The following is a 23,020-nucleotide window of genomic DNA, read 5'->3' as shown; positions in this document are numbered from 1 at the left end:
CATAAGATTTTAAATGGCTGGCGATGTCGCGTTAAGGATTTCACAATTTCAGCTATTGCATATATTGTGTTATAGATTTCGGTCATGGCAGTGTAAAATAATCACATACTCGCACAAATCTTATTGAAGTTATTTGTACTATCATGCAGTGTATAATAACTTAATTTTTTAGTTTCTTTATAATTTCATATCTGTAATTCTTTTCATTATATTTTAATGAATTTGTTTCTTATTAAAAAAACAAATTAAGCACTAATTCATGTCGCAGCAGTAATGGAATTCGTCACGGCTCTGTCATAGTTGTTTTCGTGATTTTTGTTCACTCTGTCAAAACAGGAAGAAAAAACCATAATACATACTACCAATCTATGAAGCACGAACACTTCTCATATTAGGTGGGTCCCGGTGTCAGTCTGCCGGACACGAGTCTAGGGTACGTCGGACACCGACACTTATGATTACAGTGAATTATGTCGTTTTATCATATTATTATCGGTGTCGACATATCAGTATTCTCCGTATTGTATCCAGTATTTGTGTTCGTGCTTCATAGCTATCCATACCGTTTTATCGCACTATTTTTGCGGTAACAGACAGTTTTTTAAAACATGGCTTGTGGAATGTTATACTTTACTGCATAACACGTTGTGGTTCAAAACAATATGGTAGCATATCCAGTTTGTAAGTTTGTTTTTATGAGATCTTGGCAGTATTGTATTTGTAGTAATGGGTTTATCCAATCTAAGGAATAAAAAATGCAAACGATAGTATTCATTAGTTTCGTAAAGGATAAGATTCACCTCACGTCTCCAAGCAAGCAACTAGCTGTCCAGGGTCCCCTAATCAACAACCAACAGTACAACGATACATGTGCTATTTGAATTGTACTTTCTATTTTAAAAGTCAGAGTCATAGACTTTTACAATCATAGAATATTTGTATTCAACTTACACAAATTAACCTGGTCCAATTTTTTTATAATGCTAACTTTGTTTAAGTGGCTTAAAATATAGCATTCATATAGCATGAAGCAACATCTGCATCTGCGAGCACGTTACATGCCATAACTGATCTACTTGATTCTATAATTACAAAATTGTTCAAGAGGAACCACAAGATTTTGCAGTAAAAAACTCATAGTCACTCTTAATATTAATTTTCTAATGAACTAGAAAACAAATCCATAGTTTATGCCTTTGACAGTGCCGGTGGACACCATGTAGAAAAAATCAATATCGTTGGAGTGGGAAAAATCGTTGCAGTTAAAAAAAGAGAAAAACAAATTGGGGATTTTATACACGCAACTACTGGACACGATTTGAAGAAATCGGAGGAATAGAACGATTTGAGATCCTTTCCATTTTTTTTTTCTCTTCCCATTTTTCCTTTTCATAGTTTTGAATAATTTTCATAATTGATATGTACTGATGGTGTAAAATAGTTTCACACGATCGGCCAATAAATAACCATCATTTTAACATGTCATGTCAAGAAAGTGGAATGAAGTGGGGTGATGTGGCGAAAAACATGGTTGGTATTGGTTGATAGTGTAAAACTATTTTACACCGTCGGTATATATCAATTAAATCCTTTCAAATATGAATTTAATTTATATGCACCGTCGGTGTAAAGATATTTTGCACATGCGTCCAATAATATACAGACACATCATGTATGGTCATTAAAAACACATGATGTGTCACATTCATTAAATGATGTGGCAACGCGTCATTGGATGTATGTGTAAAAAAAAATTACACCGACGGTGCACAGCAATTAAACTCTTCAAATATATACTAAATAGTTAGACCCACCAAATATCACATTATTTTGTATTATATTTCCAAATTATTAGTAATAATGAAAACGGATATGATGTAAAAAAAAAAAAAAGAGGATCTTGACTCGAATGAAGCATCGGGTGGGTGAAGGAAGGAGAGAGACGGAACAGTTGGAAAACAATGGACGGGACTGGACAACTTTTCTTGTACCTATTTGATTTGAACCTGGTTATGGGACTGGACAAATTAGGTAGTAAGAAACACAACAAAAACAAGATTTTTGTCCCTCGCTAAACCACATGACAACTATAAAAAATATGAAAATACCAATTTTATTTTGGAATATAAAAATATTATCGTCATATATCTCTTTGATACAGTTTTGTTTTGTCCTGTATTATCTTATTTTGTCATGTACTGCTCTGTACAGTTCTTGCTATTTTACGAATCAAACGCACCATAAGTTTTGGTTTCTTTGAACGGTAAATATTGGATTTTTTTCCCAAATGAAGAGGTGTTCCTTGCTAAAATGTTCCTTCATAAGGAGTGAATCTAAGGAAAAGAGAACAATTATTTCACCACATACATCTAGTTAAATTGTTGTTATTTTGTTTTTTAATCTTAGATGAAGTAGTAATCCACTGGAAATAAATTCACGTATAATTGTGAGATTTCAGGTTTGAATCCGGGTCACGACGTCCGGCTTAACAATTTCGTCATTTTTACCAATTGAGTTAGGACTTATGGGACAAATTGTTGTTATTTTAAATAAATGGAGAAAAATAAGTTGTATAAGGTTGAAAATTCTTTTTAAAAAAAAAATTGAAAATTCAATATAATTAATCCTTTGTCGAGAGAATTATTTTTTATGACAAATTTGAATCCTGCAATTTTTCTAATATATAAAAGGCAAAACATGTAAACACGAAAAAGAATTAAATGGAGAAATGACAAAAAGAAAAAGAAAACGTAGAGAATTGATTATATTATTCGAATATCATAATACAAATATCATATATGATTAATATAACTATTATTATGAATTAAAATGTAACAAATTATTTATTACACCAATATGATTAACATTATTGTTTTCGTGATACCCAAATAGCCCTTTTATCAAAAAAGAAATTGTCCAAACTTTGAAAAAATCCATCTGCTCTTATCTGCCAATAAATAGCAGGATTAGGTAATTTTAAGTCAGTTTTGGGATCAAAAGCAGTAAAATTGGCTTCAAAAAGTTTCCATAGAGCATGACATTTCACAACTTGGTCAATAGGAACAGCCATTATGTGAGTTTCTTTTGGGGCAAATACAAAAGTTCCGACTGCACAATCAATATACGCAGATGGTTCAACCGAAGCTAATAAATTTCTAAATGTAATGTTGATTCTAGAGTCATTATTATTAATGATTTCGTTGTGTTGTTGTTTGGCTTCAATTGAAGCATTGAATAGAACAAATACAACAGCAATGAAGAGGGTAACATAACATTTGGATAACATTTTGACGTTTCGTAAAATTGATTTAAATTAAATATGCACTATGAATCAAATATCAACACACATATTTATAGTTCAAATATAACGGTTATTACAATAAATATCTTTTTAAACGGTATACATGTTGGGAGCGTTATACTAGGTAAATGATGTTTAGGATTAATAATAATTATTTAATAGATATTTATGTTAAAAATATAAAATAAAATAAAAAAACTAATTTTTTCAAAACAAAGTAATGTTTCCATTTATAGGTATTCATTACTAAGATATTTAGAACAAAAATCAGGGCGGCCCAGATCAAGCACAGACAGACAGCTCTATGGAAATGGGTCTCCAAAAAAAAAATTGGGCCCAATTATCAGGCCCGACCCAGAAGCACATGCAACAAGTCATGTGGCAGTGGGCCTCCTAAATTTGAAGGACTAAAAAAATTATAGGGTAGTAGTATTAGTAAAATTAGGGGTGTAAGAAGTAATTATTCCTACAAAATATAAAGGCCCACTTTGCCAGACAAAATCTCTCAACAAACAAAACAAGCAAAGAAATTCAATCTCTCAAAAAAAAAAAAAAAGCAAAGAAACACATTAGACAATAAAAAAATAGGAATTGAGAAAAGAAAACTGGACCGGACAGTGGATTAGAGGATCAAATAAGTTAGGCCCAATAAGTCCCAAAGTAACAAAGCCCAATCAAAGTGATCCAGGAAGGCGAGATGGTGAACCTACGTGACGTGGCAGGACGAAACGATGTGACGCCAAATATCTTTGAACTAGGAATCGCGCCCAAAATATCTTCTTCTTCCATAAGGTCAATTACCTAGCTTCTTCCATAAGGTCAATTACCTAGCTTTGCGGGAAAGAAACCATCATCCTCTATCTCCTCCATGGCTTGGGGACGAAGGAAGGAATAGCCACCCTCATCCTTGCGCTGGTTCGCCGGATAAGGCGGTGGAGGCCGAAACTCCAAGAGATCAATCTTGGGGAAGAAGAAAATTGTAACCTATAAATAACTCTCTATTTTCATTGTAAAGGATCATGGTATTTTTTATCAGTCCATATTTGATAAGTTCATGTAATATCATTCATATATTATCAATAATACAACCCCCTTTGAGTGTTCACCAAAACAAAAACAAACAAACAAAACATGTTTGTTCAGTCTACCACACGAGATACAAAGTGACAAACCACCATTTAAAATTGATGATGATTTTTTAAAAAAATTGTATTTTTTTTAATTATAAGAGGCCACTTTTAACATTTGCATGTGGCCTCTAAAATCTCGAGACCGGCCCTGCCAATTATCCAAAATTTTGGTGGAAGAATGGGCCGATGATGAAGAAGACATGATCATGATGGTGGTGAACGGTGAGGATGAGGTCGAGGACTTAGGAGAGGGAAGAAGAGAGGTTTTTTTTTTTAATAGAAGAGAAGTTTTAATTGACATTAATAAATTAGGGGAAAAAAAGCCACTTTCAGTTAAAAAAGAAAGTTTACCTTGCCACGTGGTGTAAAATAATTGGGCCACATGTCACTCAGTTAGTTTTATTTTTATTTTTTAACGTTAGACTCAGAGGGACTTAAAGCAAATTTTTTACAAACTGCAAGGACTTAAACCAAACAAAAAATATTGCGGGGAGTAATACCAAAATGTGTTACAATTAAGATTGACAGAATTTTACCCAATAGCTCTTAGATGAGATGACGTGGGTCTTTTCCAGCTTAACCAAGGTCCTGAGTTCGATCTCTGACTTGGGAATGCAACTATGTTAAAACTCTTAGGGAGAGTTTGCCCAACCATTTGAATCCCACAAGACTAGAGGGATTAGTCTCTGCACTTGGGCGCAGAGGATACCCGGTTTACACAAAAAAAGGATTAACGGTATTTCAATAAAAATCCATAAACCGTTAATCTTAATGGGTCTCACTAACATATCAAATGATTTTCAATTTTTATTTAAAAATGTATTGATGATCTATACGATATAAATTTTCAATCAAACAGTAGATTTTGTAAAATTCGTATTCGTTATAGTAGTATTCATAACTTGTGCACGGTGAAAGACTTGATGAAACTTCAGGGACTAAAAAGTATGAAAACAAACTTCAGGGACTAAAACGAAAATTCTGTGAAACTATAAGAACCAAAAATATATTTAACCCTTAAGTTATTATATGTTAACAACCAAGTCATTATAAGTGGCTACTAAGTTTCACCAAAGGGCGAATCGTTTGGAAGAACCCGAATTCGATTCCTGAGTGTAACAATTTATTGACTAGATTTTAGTTACCTCATGGTCGAATTCTGAATTATTGACAATTTACCAATATGATCAATATGTTTAACCCCTTATTATCAATCTAGCTTCTAAAAAATAAACTTGAAAAATCTTAAATATGAACAAAAATTTACAAAACCACAAATCTTTTTAAAATATTTATAATTTCACGAATATATTTAAAAGGCTTATGCTCGTGGGTTATACTTATTTACCTTAAAATTGAAATTTATAGCCATTAGACTACTTAACAATTTTTTTTAACCCACTTGGGATTGATCTAGTGGTATTAGGTAGGGGTGGGCAAAAAAACTCAAAAACCAAACCGAACTGCCAAACTAGACCGAACCAAACGGTTTTAAAAATGAACTGAAACAGTTTGGTTCGGTTCATGATTATCAATTTGGTTCGGTTTAGTTTGTTTAATGGTTCATTTATTTTTAGTGAAAAATTAGTTATGGTTTGGTTTAAAACCATAAAACTGAACCACTTTAACAGTTCGGTTTGGTTCAGTTTGAAAGACAAACAATTCTGTTCAGTTCAGTTACTATGAATTTTGAAAACTGTTTGGCTCAATTCGGTTCGGTTTTCTTCCAAAACCGAACCATGGCCACCCCTAGTATTAGGTCGTTGGAGTATGATACTCTCAAGGTCTTAGGTTCGATTCCAACTGATGCCAATTTTGGTGGGCCAGTCCATACAGAGTTGATTGATCCCCTTGGATTAATCGGTGCTAGGGCCGGATACCAATTTTTTTATTTTTTTTTAAAAAAAAAACAAAAAATTTAAGAGGCTAAGCTTACTACAAAGTCAAATACAAATTAGATGGTTTACTATTTTATTTTTTTTCTTCTAGCAAAACACTTAAAAAAGAAGAAAGGAACACTAGAATTGTTCTTGTCAAAAAGAAGAAGAAAGGAACAATAGTTCTCATCAAAAAGAAGGAAAAATATTCGATTTGTTTATTTATCTGAATGTTGAAAAATAAAACTATAACTATAACTATTATTATTTTTTGGTTACTCAATCATAATTTGACAACAAGAATGTATTGGACTATTATTATCTTGATTTTTATTTCTATTTTGAAATGGTATTTTTTTTGAATTTTCGTAATAATACTTAACTCCTAAGTTTTTAATTATTTTGACAAAAATACTTAACTCCTAAGATACTGTATTTTCTATTCTGGAGTCAATAATAATAATAATAATAAAATGTTTCAAAAATAAACGTATACTTCATTGATTTTTTGTAGTAATTGTTAATTTGTTATCATCACCGGTTTATAGCATCATCATCATTCATCATCACTCTCCCGCGCAGGAAACACCATTTCCATTATCTTGTGATCTACAACAAGAAAAAGCAAGATCTGATTCAAACAATGGCGGGACGATTCTTTGGATCTTCATCCGCTTCGATCTCCATGGTCGTAACAAATACGCCTTCTCAGGAACTCGCCCTAACCAACCTCGCCTTCATCTCCGCCTCCGATCTCCCCAAATTCGCCGTCCCCGGTCACGAAAACCTATTCCTAGCTTCCATCGGCGATTCCTACGTTTTCTCTTTCTCATATCCTTCATCACATACTTTACTTCAATTTATTATTATTACATTTTTCATTGTTTCTTATATGTTCGATTCAGTTACTTAGATTTAATTGTTATTTATTTTTTAATATTATTCATTTCAATTACAATTGCAATTCTGAATGATGATAATTTATGCACGAATTGGTGAATTTCGTGAAATTGTGACCTTAACTTAGAGAATACAGCTCATGAAAGCATACGTGGTGGTCATATTGCATTGAATTCAATTCAACGTCGATGTGCAAAAGTTTCTGCTGGCGAATCTGTAGACGTGACTCGGTTAGTTTTCGGTGGTTTGTATTTTACTGATTGGCATTGATTATTGAGTATTGACCGTCCATTTGCTCATGAATTGATTTGTTATGTTGTTTAAGATTCGTGCCGCCTGAAAACTTCAACCTGGCAGTGCTAACCCTTGAATTGGACTTCATTAAAAGGGCTGGAAGCAGAAGTGAACAGGTATTTAATGTTGATTGGAACAAGTTGATTTTGTTGTCATCAATTTGCTGTTGATTAGAGTGGTTTGGACTTTGGAATTGAATTTTAAAATTGTTGATGTTGCTTTGTCTTGTAGATTGATGCCATTGTACTTGCCAAGCAATTTCGGAAGAGGTTTTCAAAGCAGGTAAGGTCTTTCACAGGGCTAGTTGTGCCCTTTAGTTATGCTATGTGCTATTGTTGGTTACTTTTTGACTAATAAATTTGAACATAGTCATTGCCAAACAGTTACTATATATATAGTCCATAGTATTGTAATTCAAATAATTTATAGTTCTAAGTTATTGTTTTAAATAATGCGAATCTTATTTAATTCAGGTAATGACAGCAGGGCAGAAAGTTTTATTCGAGCATCAAGGAATTAATTATAGCTTTACAGTCAGCCATGTTACTGTCGAGGGCCAAGAAAGGTCTAGTGATAAAGGGATGATTTCGGATGACACATTCATTGCTTTTGAAGCATCACGTGACAGTGGAATTAAGGTGAGTTTCCTAATTTTCTTTTGACATCTACACTACTGCTTAGTTCTTTCTTGACACATATTCCAAATGCTTACACAGCTTAACTATCCTTTGATGCTTAATTTCGCTGATTTAGTTTTGGGTAATGTTTGGCCAACCTTGATCTTAGACTAATACTGAAGTTTTTTGGTAATATCTTCTATATATCATTTAATAACGAAGTTGAGTAATTTAGTTTATTCATTGTTACACGTATTCCATGTGATCTAATAGTTAACACTCTGCTATGCAAAATAATGTCATGATATGTAAACTTCTTCACTTTACTCTACAAACAACAACCAAGTCTTTTCCCACTAGGTGGGAAAACTTCATAACTCTACTAACTGTAATTTTTTCTTGCATAATTTTGTTGTGCTTTGCAGATTATCAACCAGCGCGATGGTACTACTAGCAACATTTTTAAGCAGAAAGAATTTAACCTTGAGTCTCTGGGTATTGGTGGCCTGGGTGCAGAGTTTGCAGATATATTTCGAAGAGCTTTTGCATCTCGTGTTTTCCCTCCCCATGTGACATCTAAGTAATAGTTATGATACTGTGGTCCATTTAATCCAATGTTTTATAATATATCATGTTCTCACCTTGAAGGCTTTGAGGTTTCAGATTAGGGATCAAGCATGTCAAGGGCATGCTGCTTTATGGTCCTCCTGGAACTGGAAAGACTCTTATGGCACGCCAAATTGGAAAAATTTTGAATGGCAAGGATCCAAAGGTTTGGAAACCACTCCTTATACTTGTGTAATAATTTCAAATATGTGCATCTATATCAACTATTACGCATGTAATTAGCCATGGTTAATAGAGAGAGAATATTTGTAATATCTTTTATTTAATTAATATTGTTCACTCTCCTGGTTGTTTTTCCTAGTGCACCAGGGTTTGCCTTGGAATATACGTTTCTTGAATGTTTTTATGATTTCGTACTTTTAACTTTTCTACTCAAAATTTTGCATAACTTGATCGTTTTCATGTGTTGTAGCATAAATAACTTTTTCATAATAAATATATGCTTGATGTAAGAATATTAAATCCCATTACTTGCAGTCAACACTTGCCTATTTCTTTTACTATACCCTGCACGAGTCCTATTTGGGTGGTTGTAACTTTCTCCTGGCATATTATCAGTTCTCACCATGCTTTTACGCCTTCTATACTATACTAACTCGATTTTTGGAAATCATGATTTTTTTTGGTATGCTTTAGATTCCTTAACTGATTGACATGCTTGAAATTTATAAAAATTGGATGGGAAATATGTGTTTTTCTTTGTATAAGTTGATATCTGGTTATATATTATCTTTTTGGTGGTTGATGAATCTTAGTTTTTCTTTTCTTACCCATACTAGATTGTAAATGGCCCTGAAGTTTTGAGCAAATTTGTGGGTGAAACTGAAAAGAATGTGAGGGACCTTTTTGCTGATGCTGAACAGGATCAGAGGAACCTAGGTGATGGATATATATGCACTGCATGTTCTTTAAGTTCAAATTTAAGATAGTTCACTTATATTGTTCTCTGTTTTCCAGGGGATGAAAGTGATTTGCATGTTATCATATTTGATGAAATTGATGCTATTTGTAAGGTATGGGGTTTCTTGAACATTATTTCGACACCAATTATCTATTGCGTTGGTGTATTCAATTTGTTAATTACTGTTAATAAGTACATTATCATTGATTGGTGGAATATATATATATATATATATATATATATATATATATATATATATATATATATATATATATATATGGTCGGGATCAAATGACACCAACTAGTTTGACACCAAATATTACACCTCTCAATAACGTTTTATCCGATATAAATTTTATAAAATCAACCGTTGGATTGAAAGTTTATATCATATAGATCATTTATGTAAAACTTCAACAAATCTAAAATCATTTGATATGGTATTGAGATACATCAAAATTAACGGTTTGACTCTTTTTTTATATGCCGTTAATCTTTATGTGTCGCAATAGCATATCAAATGATTTTGGATTTCTCTGAAATTTTACACAAATGATCTATATGATATAAACTTTCAATCCAACGGTGGATTTTATAAAATTTATATCGGTTAAAATATTATTGAGAGGTGTAACATTTGGTGTCACACTAGTTGGTGTCATTTGATCCTAACCCACATATATATATATATATATATATATAAAACGGGCTAAAGCCCGAAAAAGAAAAATTACAAAAGAATCGAATGAGGAGTACAAACTCCTAACACATCAGCAGCCACCCACTGCTTAATCTGAGGAGGATGCTCAAAAATCACCAAATCTTCTCCAAACTCTCACCCTAAAGAGCAAGACCATCCACAATCATATGTTTGCTCTCGATAAATATGATTTATGCCAGCACTCCAATCAGCCCCCAGCAAGTCTCCTAATCTTCCTCACCGAAGCTCTTCCTTGTACACTACCTAAAGCACCACCTTGCAAGCTTCCAATAACAACATCTGAATCCAACTCCAATTCCACGGTCGAAGGCCTATCTCTTTGGCCAAACCTAAACCCTTATAAGCCCTCCAAAGCTCTTCCATGTAAGTACACGTAGAGCCAAGAGGCTTAGCAAAACCAAATCCAACAACCTCTATCATCTCAATAACACCCACTCAGCCAACTGACAGATTATTACCACTTTGAGGCACTATCTGTGTTTATTCAAGGCCATCCATGTCTATGCGGCTTCCAACTTATCATCACCCCTGCTTTGGCACACACGCAACAGGGATGAAAACTTTGCTTGACCCTCATATAGTTAGAAACTTATTGAGTGATTATCCGTGAAGGAAAAGGAGGCCTCCCAATATCTTCAACATGAGCACCCTTATTTCTCCAACCCCGCAAGTGGTAGCACCCGTGAACATAGGGAACATGATGGCATTTCAACGTGTGGCTATGAGAATAGTGCATGTAGTTATCTGAGTAATCATAAGCATTGGATTTAAAGTTATACTGCAATTGAATTTTCTGATATTATGCATGAGAGCCAATTTGAATAATCTTTCCGCACATAAAAAAGGAAAATAAAATTGAAATAGTCCTACAATGATTATGAGTCTTTTAACCAATAACTTGCATAATTTGAAATGAGCTTCCACGTCTCAACATTTCTGAAGATTTCTTGACCACTGATAAGTGTATAAAGGAATTTTGGTTAATAAAGATTAAAATAATTATCTAAATTGAGAAATCCCTATATGCCAGAAGTTAATCCAAACTGTGCTATATGTTTTTCTTCATGTCTTGTGCAGTCCAGAGGATCAACTCGAGATGGTACAGGGGTTCATGATAGCATTGTGAACCAGCTTCTTACTAAGGTATGTGAACGTGTTAAATCTTAAAAATTCTTTTAATATACATCAATAGTAGGCATCAGTAATTCTAAGAGATTATGCTTGGTTTTGCAGATAGATGGTGTGGAATCGCTAAACAATGTTTTGCTTATTGGAATGACTAACAGAAAGGACATGCTTGATGAAGCACTCTTAAGGTATCTATATGACTATACCTATTTCCCCTGTTCTCACCTGGCTGAAAGTGAAAATATGAACAATTAACATCAATATGCTATAATTATTGTCAAATCTACTTCCAATTTGAATGGTTTTTATAGAATATTAGAAGTTGAGAAGATGAGGAAATGCAAGAAAATAATAGCAAATGAAATAAATCAGAGAGAGAAGAGAATCCAGAATACACTAGTGAATTCGATCAAAGATATCTGGCATATTTATAGAGCAGTTAACAGATCTATTAGATCTGCAACTGCCTGACAGTTACTGGTTTTGGAATCTTGTTACAACTTACAACAGAATGCAGTTTACAACATAGGCATGTTACTAAATTTTCCAACTGTCAAGAGTTGCTTTGCAGTTCATGAGTTATATAGTACAGCTAACACCTCACATTATGTTCTGATATTGTCCAACATAGAATTATGAGAGTTTGAGGAAAATTGTGACTTTTTAGTCTACAGATGTATATATTTATATTAATTACAACAGCAATAATCTCCTAAATTTAAGCTAATGTGCACCAAAAAAATGAGTTAATATTAGATAACAATGCTCTGTATGCATGTAATTATTCTAATGCCCCCCCCTCAAGTTGCTTCATGCATGTCATTATATATGCACTAAAATTGTTATAAATAAAGTCAACCCAAGGCCCAGTAGACGTTTTTGTATATATGCTAATTGGTCATTGGATTGGAGTTAACTAAATTAGTAATTGTCTTTCCTCTAGCATGATGATGCTAAGTCTCTGCGTTTGGTCCGTTCAACAGAGATTTGATCGGAGGCAATACATAATGCCACTTAGTTGTAATAAAGCAGTCGTTTCCATAATGCCTCCCAACTTGAGCTGTTGAAGTAATTGCTCCGAGTTCATTGGTTTATATCGCCATAGCATGATACCCGGCCCCTCAACTGGATCCAGTAACTATGTTATCTTGCTACTCCACCATGAGATTAATTTACTAATAGTCAATAGATGCTGATTATAATACTGAAAGAAAACATGTTTTATAGATAGAAGTTCCCTGCTCCATGGTTGTATCAATGGGGTACCCAATCAGTGCACAACAAGATGAGAATGTAAACATAGTACTTTTGTTTGTCTAGCTCTATCTCCAATTGTTTGAATATTTTCTATATCGTCAACCCTCCTTATTGGTTCTCAAGAGAGTTTGAAGAAAACTATCTGACTAATTAGTCTACACATATTTCATGTTTCTATCATGTAAAATACATGTTAGTTATAAGGGGAAGCAATCATCTCATAATTTAGAGCTAATAAGCTATAGTCACTATATATGTGCTTAACCCTCATGCTTAATTCTGATACTTGTAATTGATTTGTATAGTAGCTATATGCCTGTGTGCATCTGGTGCATATCTTGTAGTCATTTATCAGTTATTATAATGTCTTGTAGACCAGGGCGGTTGGAAGTCCAGGTTGAGATAAGCCTCCCTGATGAAAATGGTCGATTGCAAATTCTTCAAATTCATACTAACAAGATGAAAGAGAATTCTTTTCTAGCTCATGACGTGAACCTTCAAGAGCTTGGTATGTGTTTAGTTAGTGATGCTTAATCTTTTTACACATGCTTATACATCTTGCTATTATTAATGAAGTAATAAATATCTGGATGATTATGCTTCTTAATTGCATTAGCAGAATATTTCTTGACTCGAGAGGGGGGGTTCACCGGAAAGCACGGACCAGTTAAAAAAATTAAGCTAATCAAGGTCGGGGCGGGAATATCGGTTCAAAAATAGAGATCAATCACTTTGGCAGGGGGGGGGGGTATTATAACAGAATGTATTTGTTAGATTTTGTTTGTTAGTTTCATTCATCACATGCACACTGAGGTGGAGTCTGGTAAATTAAAAACCGGTTCAGAGATGTTTCCACTGAAAAAAAGTTCATAAATCTGTTCAACTTTTAACTGATTTCAAGTCACCTAAAACAGAACTGACATAGGCTTTGACATTGTACTTGTGACGGAAGTATATTTTTTAATTGGAAACTTAAGTGAGGTGAATAACAGATTTCTTACACAGGACACACCTATAATCAGGTTCTTTGTGCTAAATAGTTCATAAATGGAACAAATTAATTTTCTATATGATAATTAGCTAATACTTACTTTTGGTTAATGTATTCAGTTAGTAACATGATGATAATAAGATAGTGGAAAAAACATTATTAATGTTGTTTGTTAATATATTTTGTATTTATTAATTATTATTTAGGATCCTAGTTTCCTTAGATATCTCATTTTGTTTTGATTTGATCCCAATATTATGAGGTTGTTTTTGCTTTGTCTCTTGTATATTTATACACTTGTAAATCTCCTATGAATCTGCTAGGAATAACAGAAATACTCAAATTCAATTATTCATAATCAGTTATTTTGATTATATTATTTCTTTATTAACAATCATGTATATGTACAAAGCGAAACCTATGATTTTTGGTGTCAATATTATTTTTCATTTTACTGAATGATAGGACTCGATCTCGATTACGATTAAACATTAGGATAAATATAGAGCAGAAAAAACAATTGTTGTTATATTGATAATCCAATAGAATCAAATGATTCTATGGCTGAATCACACTATAAGATTGAATGATAAAATGCAGAAAATGTAAAGATAGGCTAGGTAGTTCGAGACACCTAGAATCTCCCAAGTAGAGTGACTACTAAAATAATTGTCTAATTCCCTACTCAACATTCTTTCATCTTATAACCATCAGATCTAGATCTACTTTTCCTTTCCTCACTAAATAAGGAAACATTCTTATAAGGGAATGATTCACTTTATCCCCCTGCCCACGTTTCCTTTTATAAACCATGTCATAACTATCAATACCTCCCCCTTCAAAATTCTCCTTGACCTCAAGGAGGAATCTAGGAAACTCTTTTCTCATCTTGCCAGCTAACTCCCAAGAGTTTTCAAATTCAGGCAATCCTTCCCATTTGACTAAAACTTCCACTTCTCCTTGGTCGTTCCTTCGAGTATCTAACGCTTCAGGTTCTGGTTCCAGCTGCGACTCCTCATTCAAACCAGTTGGTAAAGGTTGGAAATGATTCCTTCTTCCATAGACCCAATTAAGCAAGCAATAGATTGAAAGAGAATTTTTCCAATAGCATTCACAAGCAACTTCAACCATAAAAACATTGAATTTTCCTGGGTCCCATGGTATTATCCTCACTGATGAATTTAATACCACCATTTTCACATTGGCTAAATGAAACAACCCCTCTAGGTAGCAAACACTGAGATTCCAATCAAACATTAAGAATGCTGCTAGAAATTTGTCACCCAAATTAGAAACTTTCACATTGTGCTCATCATTGGCATGTTCTATAGTCCTTTGTAACAATTCATACCACATAAGAAAATTAGAAAATACTATAGTTGCAAGAGCCAAAGTTTCAAAGATGACATAATCCTTTTCTATCTCAAAAATTTGTAAAAGTGGATCAACAATAGTATTGACCAAGTTAAAGTTTCCCTTTGTTGCATACCCACAGAGTTTAGAATCTTTATCTATATTCAATTCATATGCACTGGAGCACAAGTGTTGCAACTTGACCCTATTGTCTTTCATAAGGAAGTGGTATTGAGTAAGTAAAACCTCAATTGAAGACACAGATGGTTGTTTGATGGTGAGAGAAAAACTGATGATGAACATTGATATCTCATTGTTATATTTTTGGGCTGCTGTGAATGTCCTAATTGACACTCCAATTGTAACTAGAGAAACCACAATAATTGAAAAGGTTTTACCATTATTGGCAGTAATGTCTCTCCCATGTAATTGGTGTGGAACTGTTATCCAGTGAGCAGCACAAATTAACCAAGTACGAATATCAAATTGAATCTTTTGCAGTCTCTGGTGGCATGCATCAGCTGCATCGAAATAATCTGTCAATGACCATACAATTCTACAGGCAATTATAATTGCGAACCCATCAGATTTTGTATGATCTTGATAACAACTCCCACTTGCCCAAGAAACATGACCATATTCTTTGAAGTATTTGAAAAACTCAGCGTGCATCCCTTGTGCAAAGTCATTAGTCCATGAGTTCCAAATTGATGATTTTGGCAACACCTATTCAATTTCCATCCATGGCCACACATCAACAATTCTCTCAACTTGTGTCTTCAAATTGAAAATTATAGAGGGCCAATCTTTTAAGTTCCATATTTGCCTTCCATGGAAAATCTTAAGCACAGAAGCACAATCAACATACATGGAATAGGTATTAAACATTGCAAGCACTTCCCTATCATGAGTACCCTCTGGAGGTACTTCCATCTTGCCAATTGACACAAGCAAATTTGCCTCCGTTTCCTGATGTCCCTTTCCATTCTCGGAATCGCCCAAATCCGGTGGCTTGGGCGGCGGACATCGCTGCGGCAGTACGGTCTCCGGTTGACCACAGTCTAACGGCTCTGACATCTGTGTCGGAACATTTTGGATTGGTGTTGTTTGGACCTCTCCGATATCGACAAGCATATCCGTTTCCGGAAGTTTTGATGGTGGTGGAAGCGCCGGCAGTTTCGGAAGTTCCTGCATGACTCCATCCATGCTCTGCATCTCAGTTTTTTCTATTCGCCCTTTCCGATCTGTCAATTCCGGCTCTAACAACAAATTTGTCAGAATCTTCAAGGACCTAGAACTAATTCCTTCACACCTGATTGTGTGGTTGCTTTCTTTCTCCTCTACCGTTGTTCCCTGTTCCTCTTTCATCTCCATCATGCTCACATAATCATCTCCATCAAACTGTGACACTAGTACTTCATCAATGCTCGGCGGTGGTTCCGGCTGAAACTCTGATTTGTTGAGGTGAGTTTCGTCTTTGACACCATAGAATGTCTGATTGTTACCACCATTAGTTTGTTGTGGTTGAGATCGTGAATCCCACGACCACGTGCTATTATCACTCCATTCCTCCTCTTCGTCGTGGTACACTCTTCGACGATGGCGGTTACGACGATGTGGAAATTCCTCCTGAATCAACTGTTTAATCTGTTCCAACGTGACATTAGGTCGTGCTTGTAGCTCTAGAACCAGCTGACGAAGCTGCTCAACTGCAACTTCAGCCTTGCTCATCCTCTGTTCTAACGCATCAACACGTTTCTCTATTCGATGATTGAATTTTGGATTGTAACCGAGGCTCTGGATACCAATTGATAGGACTCGATCTCGATTACGATTAAACATTAGGATAAATATAGAGCAGAAAAAACAATTGTTGTTATATTGATAATCCAATAGAATCAAATGATTCTATGGCTGAATCACACTATAAGATTGAATGATAAAATGCAGAAAATGTAAAGATAGGCTAGGTAGTTCGAGACACCTAGAATCTCCCAAGTAGAGTGACTACTAAAATAATTGTCTAATTCCCTACTCAACATTCTTTCATCTTATAACCATCAGATCTAGATCTACTTTTCCTTTCCTCACTAAATAAGGAAACATTCTTATAAGGGAATGATTCACTTTATCCCCCTGCCCACGTTTCCTTTTATAAACCATGTCATAACTATCACTGAAAAAGAGGAAAAATAAAATTATTAGAATCATGGTTTTTGAATCATAAAGATCATGGGAGGTTTACTCTGGGTTTACCTTGTCTTGTGCAGCTGCTCGAACCAAAAACTACAGTGGTGCGGAACTTGAAGGTGTTGTGAAAAGTGCTGTCTCATATGCTTTAAATAGACAATTGAGCCTAGATGATCTCACTAAGCCAGTGGAGGAGGAAAATATTAAGGTTACGATGGATGACTTTTTGAATGCACTCCATGAAGTTATTCCTGCATTTGGAGCTTCCACTGACGATCTTGAGCGATGCAGGTACCGCTTTTGGTCACAAGGCTTTACAGTTTCCAGAAATGGGTTAAGCAATTTCATTTTATTTATTCTTGCCCATTGTTATTCTGAAACTTTTCATAAAATGTACTTTGTAGAAGAGATTTCACAAATTAAGTATATTATCTGTTTCATAAAAGTATCTTTGCATGCACACTTTGCATGATAGATAGGATTAAATGTGAAACATGCAAGCTTTCTTTGGTGTGACAGAATGACGCCATTGCAAATTTCTAGAGTCTTCCATTCTGTTTTCTCTTATACTGATTGCTAGTTCAGTCATGTTAGTTATTAGTTAATTTCTGTTTCTTCTCTATACTTTTAGAATCATCAATGCATGTTATAAACTTATAAATTTCCTTGTATCACTTGTTATAAACTTATATAAAAATCTCAGAGACTCTGATAGAAATAGAAAGTTGAGATTTCAGAATAGCTTGAATTCTCTTTTTGAAATTCCATTATTCTCAAACTTCATTAGAGTATGAGCGAGAAAATAAAGGGAAGTTTTGGAAACAGTGAGAAAACCAGAGAGCAATCTCCAAATTCTGCATTTTATATTTTGGTCAACCAAGTACCGAGTTCATGAAGTTAAGAGTCTGTTGTACAGGTGAAGAGAACTGTTACAGCATCTTACTAATTGTATTAGATTCTGTTACTTCAATAGACTTTGAACAACTAACAGCTAATCGTTACAAGCAGTTAAAACAGAAGCCAACAGTTGCTGTAACTGAACTAGAGAATTGCCTGATGCGAGTATTTATCATTCCATTCTATACCTACCTCCAATACTATAGCGAAAAGACTGCAGCCTTTTAACCTGACTAAAGCAAAACATCAAAGAGTACAATTTCCAAACTATATAAATATTTTTGTGCTACCTCTTCTCTTGCATCATTTGAATGCAAACACGAACTACTTTGATGGCTTGAAAGGTATTTTTCAGTTTCTTGCAAATGGAGTTTCTGGGGATCCCTTCCCTTGGATAGTTTATCGCAAATGTTTTTGCAGCTCTGCTGGTTTTCGACGTTTTACTTGTTTCCAAAAGCTTTTATTTAATTTTATACTTTTATGATATGGCACATGAAAGTCTGAGTACATCCGGAAGTACTTTAGAAATCATAAAATTTGTTTTATGGTTTAAGGTTTTGTGTTATTTGATTTGTAGACTCCATGGCATGGTGGAGTGTGGTGATCGACATAAGCACATTTATCAAAGAGCAATGCTAATTGCTGAGCAAGTTAAAGTTAGTAAAGGAAGCCCCCTCGTTACTTGTCTTCTGGAAGGTTCTCGTGGCAGGTATGTGTTGATTTTCATAGTCATTTTGACTTTTGTGATAACATATTTCTAAACTGCTTTGTTGTTATAGTGGTAAAACCGCACTTGCAGCTACTGTAGGTATCGATAGTGACTTCGCATATGTCAAGATAGTAAGTTCTATCCTTATCTTGAACATTACACTACAGAAATCTACGTTGCTTTTGACTTTATAATTATGGCCAAATTTAACTTTGATCTTCTGTAATTGGATAGATTTCAGCTGAAACAATGATCGGTCTACATGAGAGCACTAAATGTGCCCAGATTATTAAGGTTTGTCATAATATTTTCAGCCATTCGTTTTAACCTATTGAGTATTGCATGTATATATTTCCGAAGACTAGCTTACCGACCTTGCATATGAGGTTTTATTGAGTCAACAATCAAGTATATGCTTTTAACTTTCAATTTCTTTGGCACTTTAACAATTACAGTGTTATTTTACCATTTCCCTTTCTTGTTTATCTTGTAAATTTTAAGGTCTGATGATTTCTAATAGGTTTTTGAGGATGCATACAAGTCACCTTTGAGTGTCATTGTTCTTGATGACATTGAGAGGTAAATTTGTAATTATTCTTTTCATCATCCTTATCTGTAATTCCTCCTCGAATATTAATTATTTCGTTGTACATTTATCCAGATTATTGGAGTATGTGGCCATTGGTCCTCGTTTTTCAAACTTGATCTCTCAGACACTACTGGTCCTGCTCAAAAAGCTACCTCCAAAGGTTTCTGTTTGTCCATGTCCTTTGAGTTTATTTTTGAATCGCAAAAGTTTTAAAACAACATTGATGGGAATAAATGAAGAGTTTTCCTTACAAGTGTGACATAAGACACATATTTTCCACCTCAAACAAATTTGGAATTTAAGTTTCTTTGTGTTAGCTTAGAACCAGGGTTTCAATCTTCAACAGCTCAAGTATTTGAAGTTTTAATGTGTGCACATTGTTTTTGCAATTGATACAAGCAGCAGTATATTTAACTGTTGAGAGTTCATCTCCACTCCATCAATATCACCAAATAAAAATTAGAAATATCAACGACATAATTTTTGTGATGTCATGTAATAAGTCTTACTGTAAATAATGTGCATTTCTAATCATGTTTTCAGGGGAAAAAACTCATGGTAATTGGTACAACAAGTGAGGTCGACTTTTTGGATTCAATTGGTTTTTGTGATACATTCTCCATAACTTACAATCTGCCCAACTTGAGCAGAAACGATGCGAAGAAGGTACACTTATTTGTTCTTGGCATTTTGGTATCTCTCCCAGGTTAATTATATACTATTGAGTATTGACATGGATTATGAATTTTTCTTGTCTTTGTTGGCGGCTTTCTGATCTTTTTGATCTGTTGTTTCATTTGTTTAAAACTGAAGTGCTTGTATCACTTGCAATGTCAAAATTTGAATGAACAATTTAATTTGTTTCATGAGTTTATATGCACTCCATTGTGTTTGCTTATATTATAAATACTGTAGTTCAAAGTAAATGTTGAACATCTATTTCATTTGTAAAATTACAGGTCATAGAACAGTTGAATGTTTTTGCTGATGAAGATATTGATTCTGCCGCAGAGGCATTGGATAATGTATGTATCATTACTCCTTTATTTGCTTCATCCGTTTATTTTGTCCGCTGTGATAGTTTGGTTGGTCTTACTCCTAAAGCAGTGGAATTCCAATAATATTACTTGAAAAAGTTTCTTTGTCAATTTTTATGTGTCCGTCTGCAGATTGTTAATAGTATAGGTGTTGGTCGTTTGTTTGTTGATATTTTTATCTTTTTGCCAATGAGGTATGCTCAATTTTGTATTTTCTACCATACTATGCGTTTAACCACAGGAAGTTAAATTATTTGCTGAAAAGCTTAGCATAATATTTCCTACTCGAAACCAGTGGTTGGCAAAGAACATTTTCTGCGATGTTTGTACTTATTTTAACTCCTACTTCATGCTCAACTTTATCCTCAGATGCCTATCAAGAAGCTATACATGTTGATTGAGATGGCAGCGCAAGGTGCGCAGGGTGGATCTGCCGAAGCTATCTATTCTGGCAAAGAGAAGATTAATATATCCCATTTCTTCGATTGCCTTGGGGATGTTGTCAGATTAGTATAATTTATTGCCTATACGTGTTGATTGAGATGGCGCGCAAGTTGGATCTGCCGAAGGTATCTGTTCTGGCAAAGAAAAGATTATTATTTCTCATTTCTACTATTACTTTGGGGATGTTGTCAGATCAGTATAATTTCTTGTCTAGTCAAGTGCTTTCACAATACAGTGCATTGTATCATCATTGTGTTTTTATTGAATATCATTTTTGTATATTTAAAGCTCCTAAGTTGCATAATAGTACTTTTCAGTTTTGCGGAGGCCTTATCAACCACTTATGCTTGCTTATGCTGATAGTAATTTTGAGACAGGTGTTTGTAGATCAGGTTTTATGTGTTAGGGCTATAGTTTAGTTTGAATTGAGCTGTACCAAACTGGCATAAGCATAACCTTCTGTCTCAGTGATTCAATATTATCTAAACATCTTATTGTGTTATCTTACAATGATATATTTGTGTAAATGTGAAAATTAATAACAATGTACAGGAACAGTTTCAACGTTTTAATATCAGGCTATCTAATTACAGCATTCACATTTTCAGTAATAGCTAAACATTGTTTGAAATTAACCCATTATTAATATATAAATTGTGGGATTGAGATCATCTTACTGCTTCCCCTTCCTTCATCTCATCTAATCAATGTCAAGCATAATTTATTTCTAGGCTGTTTTCATTTCAGGTGAGTTTCATGTACTTGATTAACAAATTAAAGGTAAAAGGTAGATATTATAAGTATGCCATAACAAATCATACGTGTTTCTAGTTACACCCTAAAAAACTGGTGAGTTTGTTAATAAAAGATTTTTGTTGCTAAAAAATAAATCAATGATATTGTTGGTATTATAAGAAATCCACACAATTTTTTTTTATCCTCTTTATATATAGGTATAGATACACAATACTAAAATAAAATCAATTAAAATTAAATAAAAAATGATTATGAGATATACACAATAATTTAAACTTTTGAAATATATATTCAAAATTTACAACACAAGTAACACGGTTTTAAAAATCATGTGTTAAAATCCTAATCGTAAAAAGTCTTTTAAAAAAAGTCTTTTACAATCTTACAAAATCAATAAAATCACACGAAATCTTTTAAAATATTCAAGATTTTTTTTGCCAAAAAAGTCTTTTAAAATTCCAATCTAATACACCCCTTAAACTTGTGAAATATATACTCAAAATTTACAACACTAGTAACAGGGTTTTACCTGACCTAGTGTTCCTTAATTTCCCTGCGGCTGCTTCACAGAGGTTCTCTTCTTCCTTTTTCTATTTTCTTTTTCTAGTTTTGTTGAAACTGGTAAATATATTATAAAATCCGGATCAAAAGACAAGACATATAATTTAACAGCTAGAATTTGGATCGAAGTGCTTAATTTGTTATATTATTCTTTTCGTATGTCTTTATATAATGTTAAATCCTTTGTTTGTTTTTTGTTCATTTAATGCTATGTTATTTTATTTATATTTGGTCATTTATTTTTTTGCTGTCATCACATGTTACTATCAACTACTACTCTACTATATATTGAAACATAGAAAAAGCCTAGATTTGTTATATGTTTATGCAAATCACATCAAAATTTCCAATGAATTTTGTTGGAAAATCACTAGTCTCTGGACAGTTGAATTGTGTGAACAAATAAGTCAACAACCCTAAGTCAACAATCACATGATGATCACATCTCCACATTCATCATATCATAGCATTATTTAATAGTAAATAATTTATAGCCCACTAATGGCCTATAGATAGTAACTTGAACAAGCAATCCGGCTAATTAGTTGGGTATATTCACCGAGAGGAAGGGAAAGAGAATTTAGTGGGTGGATTAAGAAAGGAAAGGAAAGGATCAACACTGTCGTTTCAAAGATGGAGAGGAATATTATGATTTGTGTTATTTTAACGGAGTGCAAACAGTGTTAATTTAGAGGAGAGCTGTTTGTCACATTCAAAATTAAGTAGGGGAGGTTTGTGTC

The 23,020-nt window shown here is 33.8% G+C and overlaps 1 protein-coding gene across 1 annotated transcript; it reads left to right on the top strand.

The window, feature by feature from the left end:
* Window positions 1-6,798: 6,798 nt before the first annotated feature.
* On the top strand, window positions 6,799-21,476 carry LOC123915735 (vesicle-fusing ATPase). Its single transcript, XM_045966950.1, has 21 exons — window positions 6,799-7,139; window positions 7,343-7,438; window positions 7,534-7,618; window positions 7,734-7,784; window positions 7,976-8,140; window positions 8,545-8,699; window positions 8,783-8,891; window positions 9,526-9,625; window positions 9,704-9,759; window positions 11,446-11,511; window positions 11,602-11,684; window positions 13,128-13,261; window positions 17,368-17,578; window positions 18,762-18,893; window positions 18,964-19,024; window positions 19,128-19,187; window positions 19,414-19,472; window positions 19,555-19,642; window positions 20,026-20,148; window positions 20,442-20,507; window positions 20,889-21,476. Exons 1-21 carry the CDS (start codon window positions 6,952-6,954, stop codon window positions 21,033-21,035), a joined length of 2,235 nt encoding a protein of 744 aa, XP_045822906.1. The 5' UTR covers window positions 6,799-6,951; the 3' UTR covers window positions 21,036-21,476.
* Window positions 21,477-23,020: the final 1,544 nt, after the last annotated feature.

This window comes from Trifolium pratense, linkage group LG3, assembly GCF_020283565.1.
Source record: "Trifolium pratense cultivar HEN17-A07 linkage group LG3, ARS_RC_1.1, whole genome shotgun sequence".
NCBI classification, from domain to species: domain Eukaryota; kingdom Viridiplantae; phylum Streptophyta; class Magnoliopsida; order Fabales; family Fabaceae; genus Trifolium; species Trifolium pratense.
This window is presented reverse-complemented; position numbering and strand designations above follow the sequence as displayed.

Excerpts from the sequence above, each read along its gene's own strand:
- LOC123915735 (XM_045966950.1), top strand. The coding sequence starts at position 6,952 with ATGGCGGGACGATTCTTTGGATCTTCATCCGCTTCGATCTCCATGGTC. Across the intron at positions 9,626-9,703 it reads ACAGGATCAGAGGAACCTAG|GGGATGAAAGTGATTTGCAT; the intron begins GTGATGGATATA and ends TCTGTTTTCCAG. Across the intron at positions 18,894-18,963 it reads CTGGAAGGTTCTCGTGGCAG|TGGTAAAACCGCACTTGCAG; the intron begins GTATGTGTTGAT and ends TTGTTGTTATAG.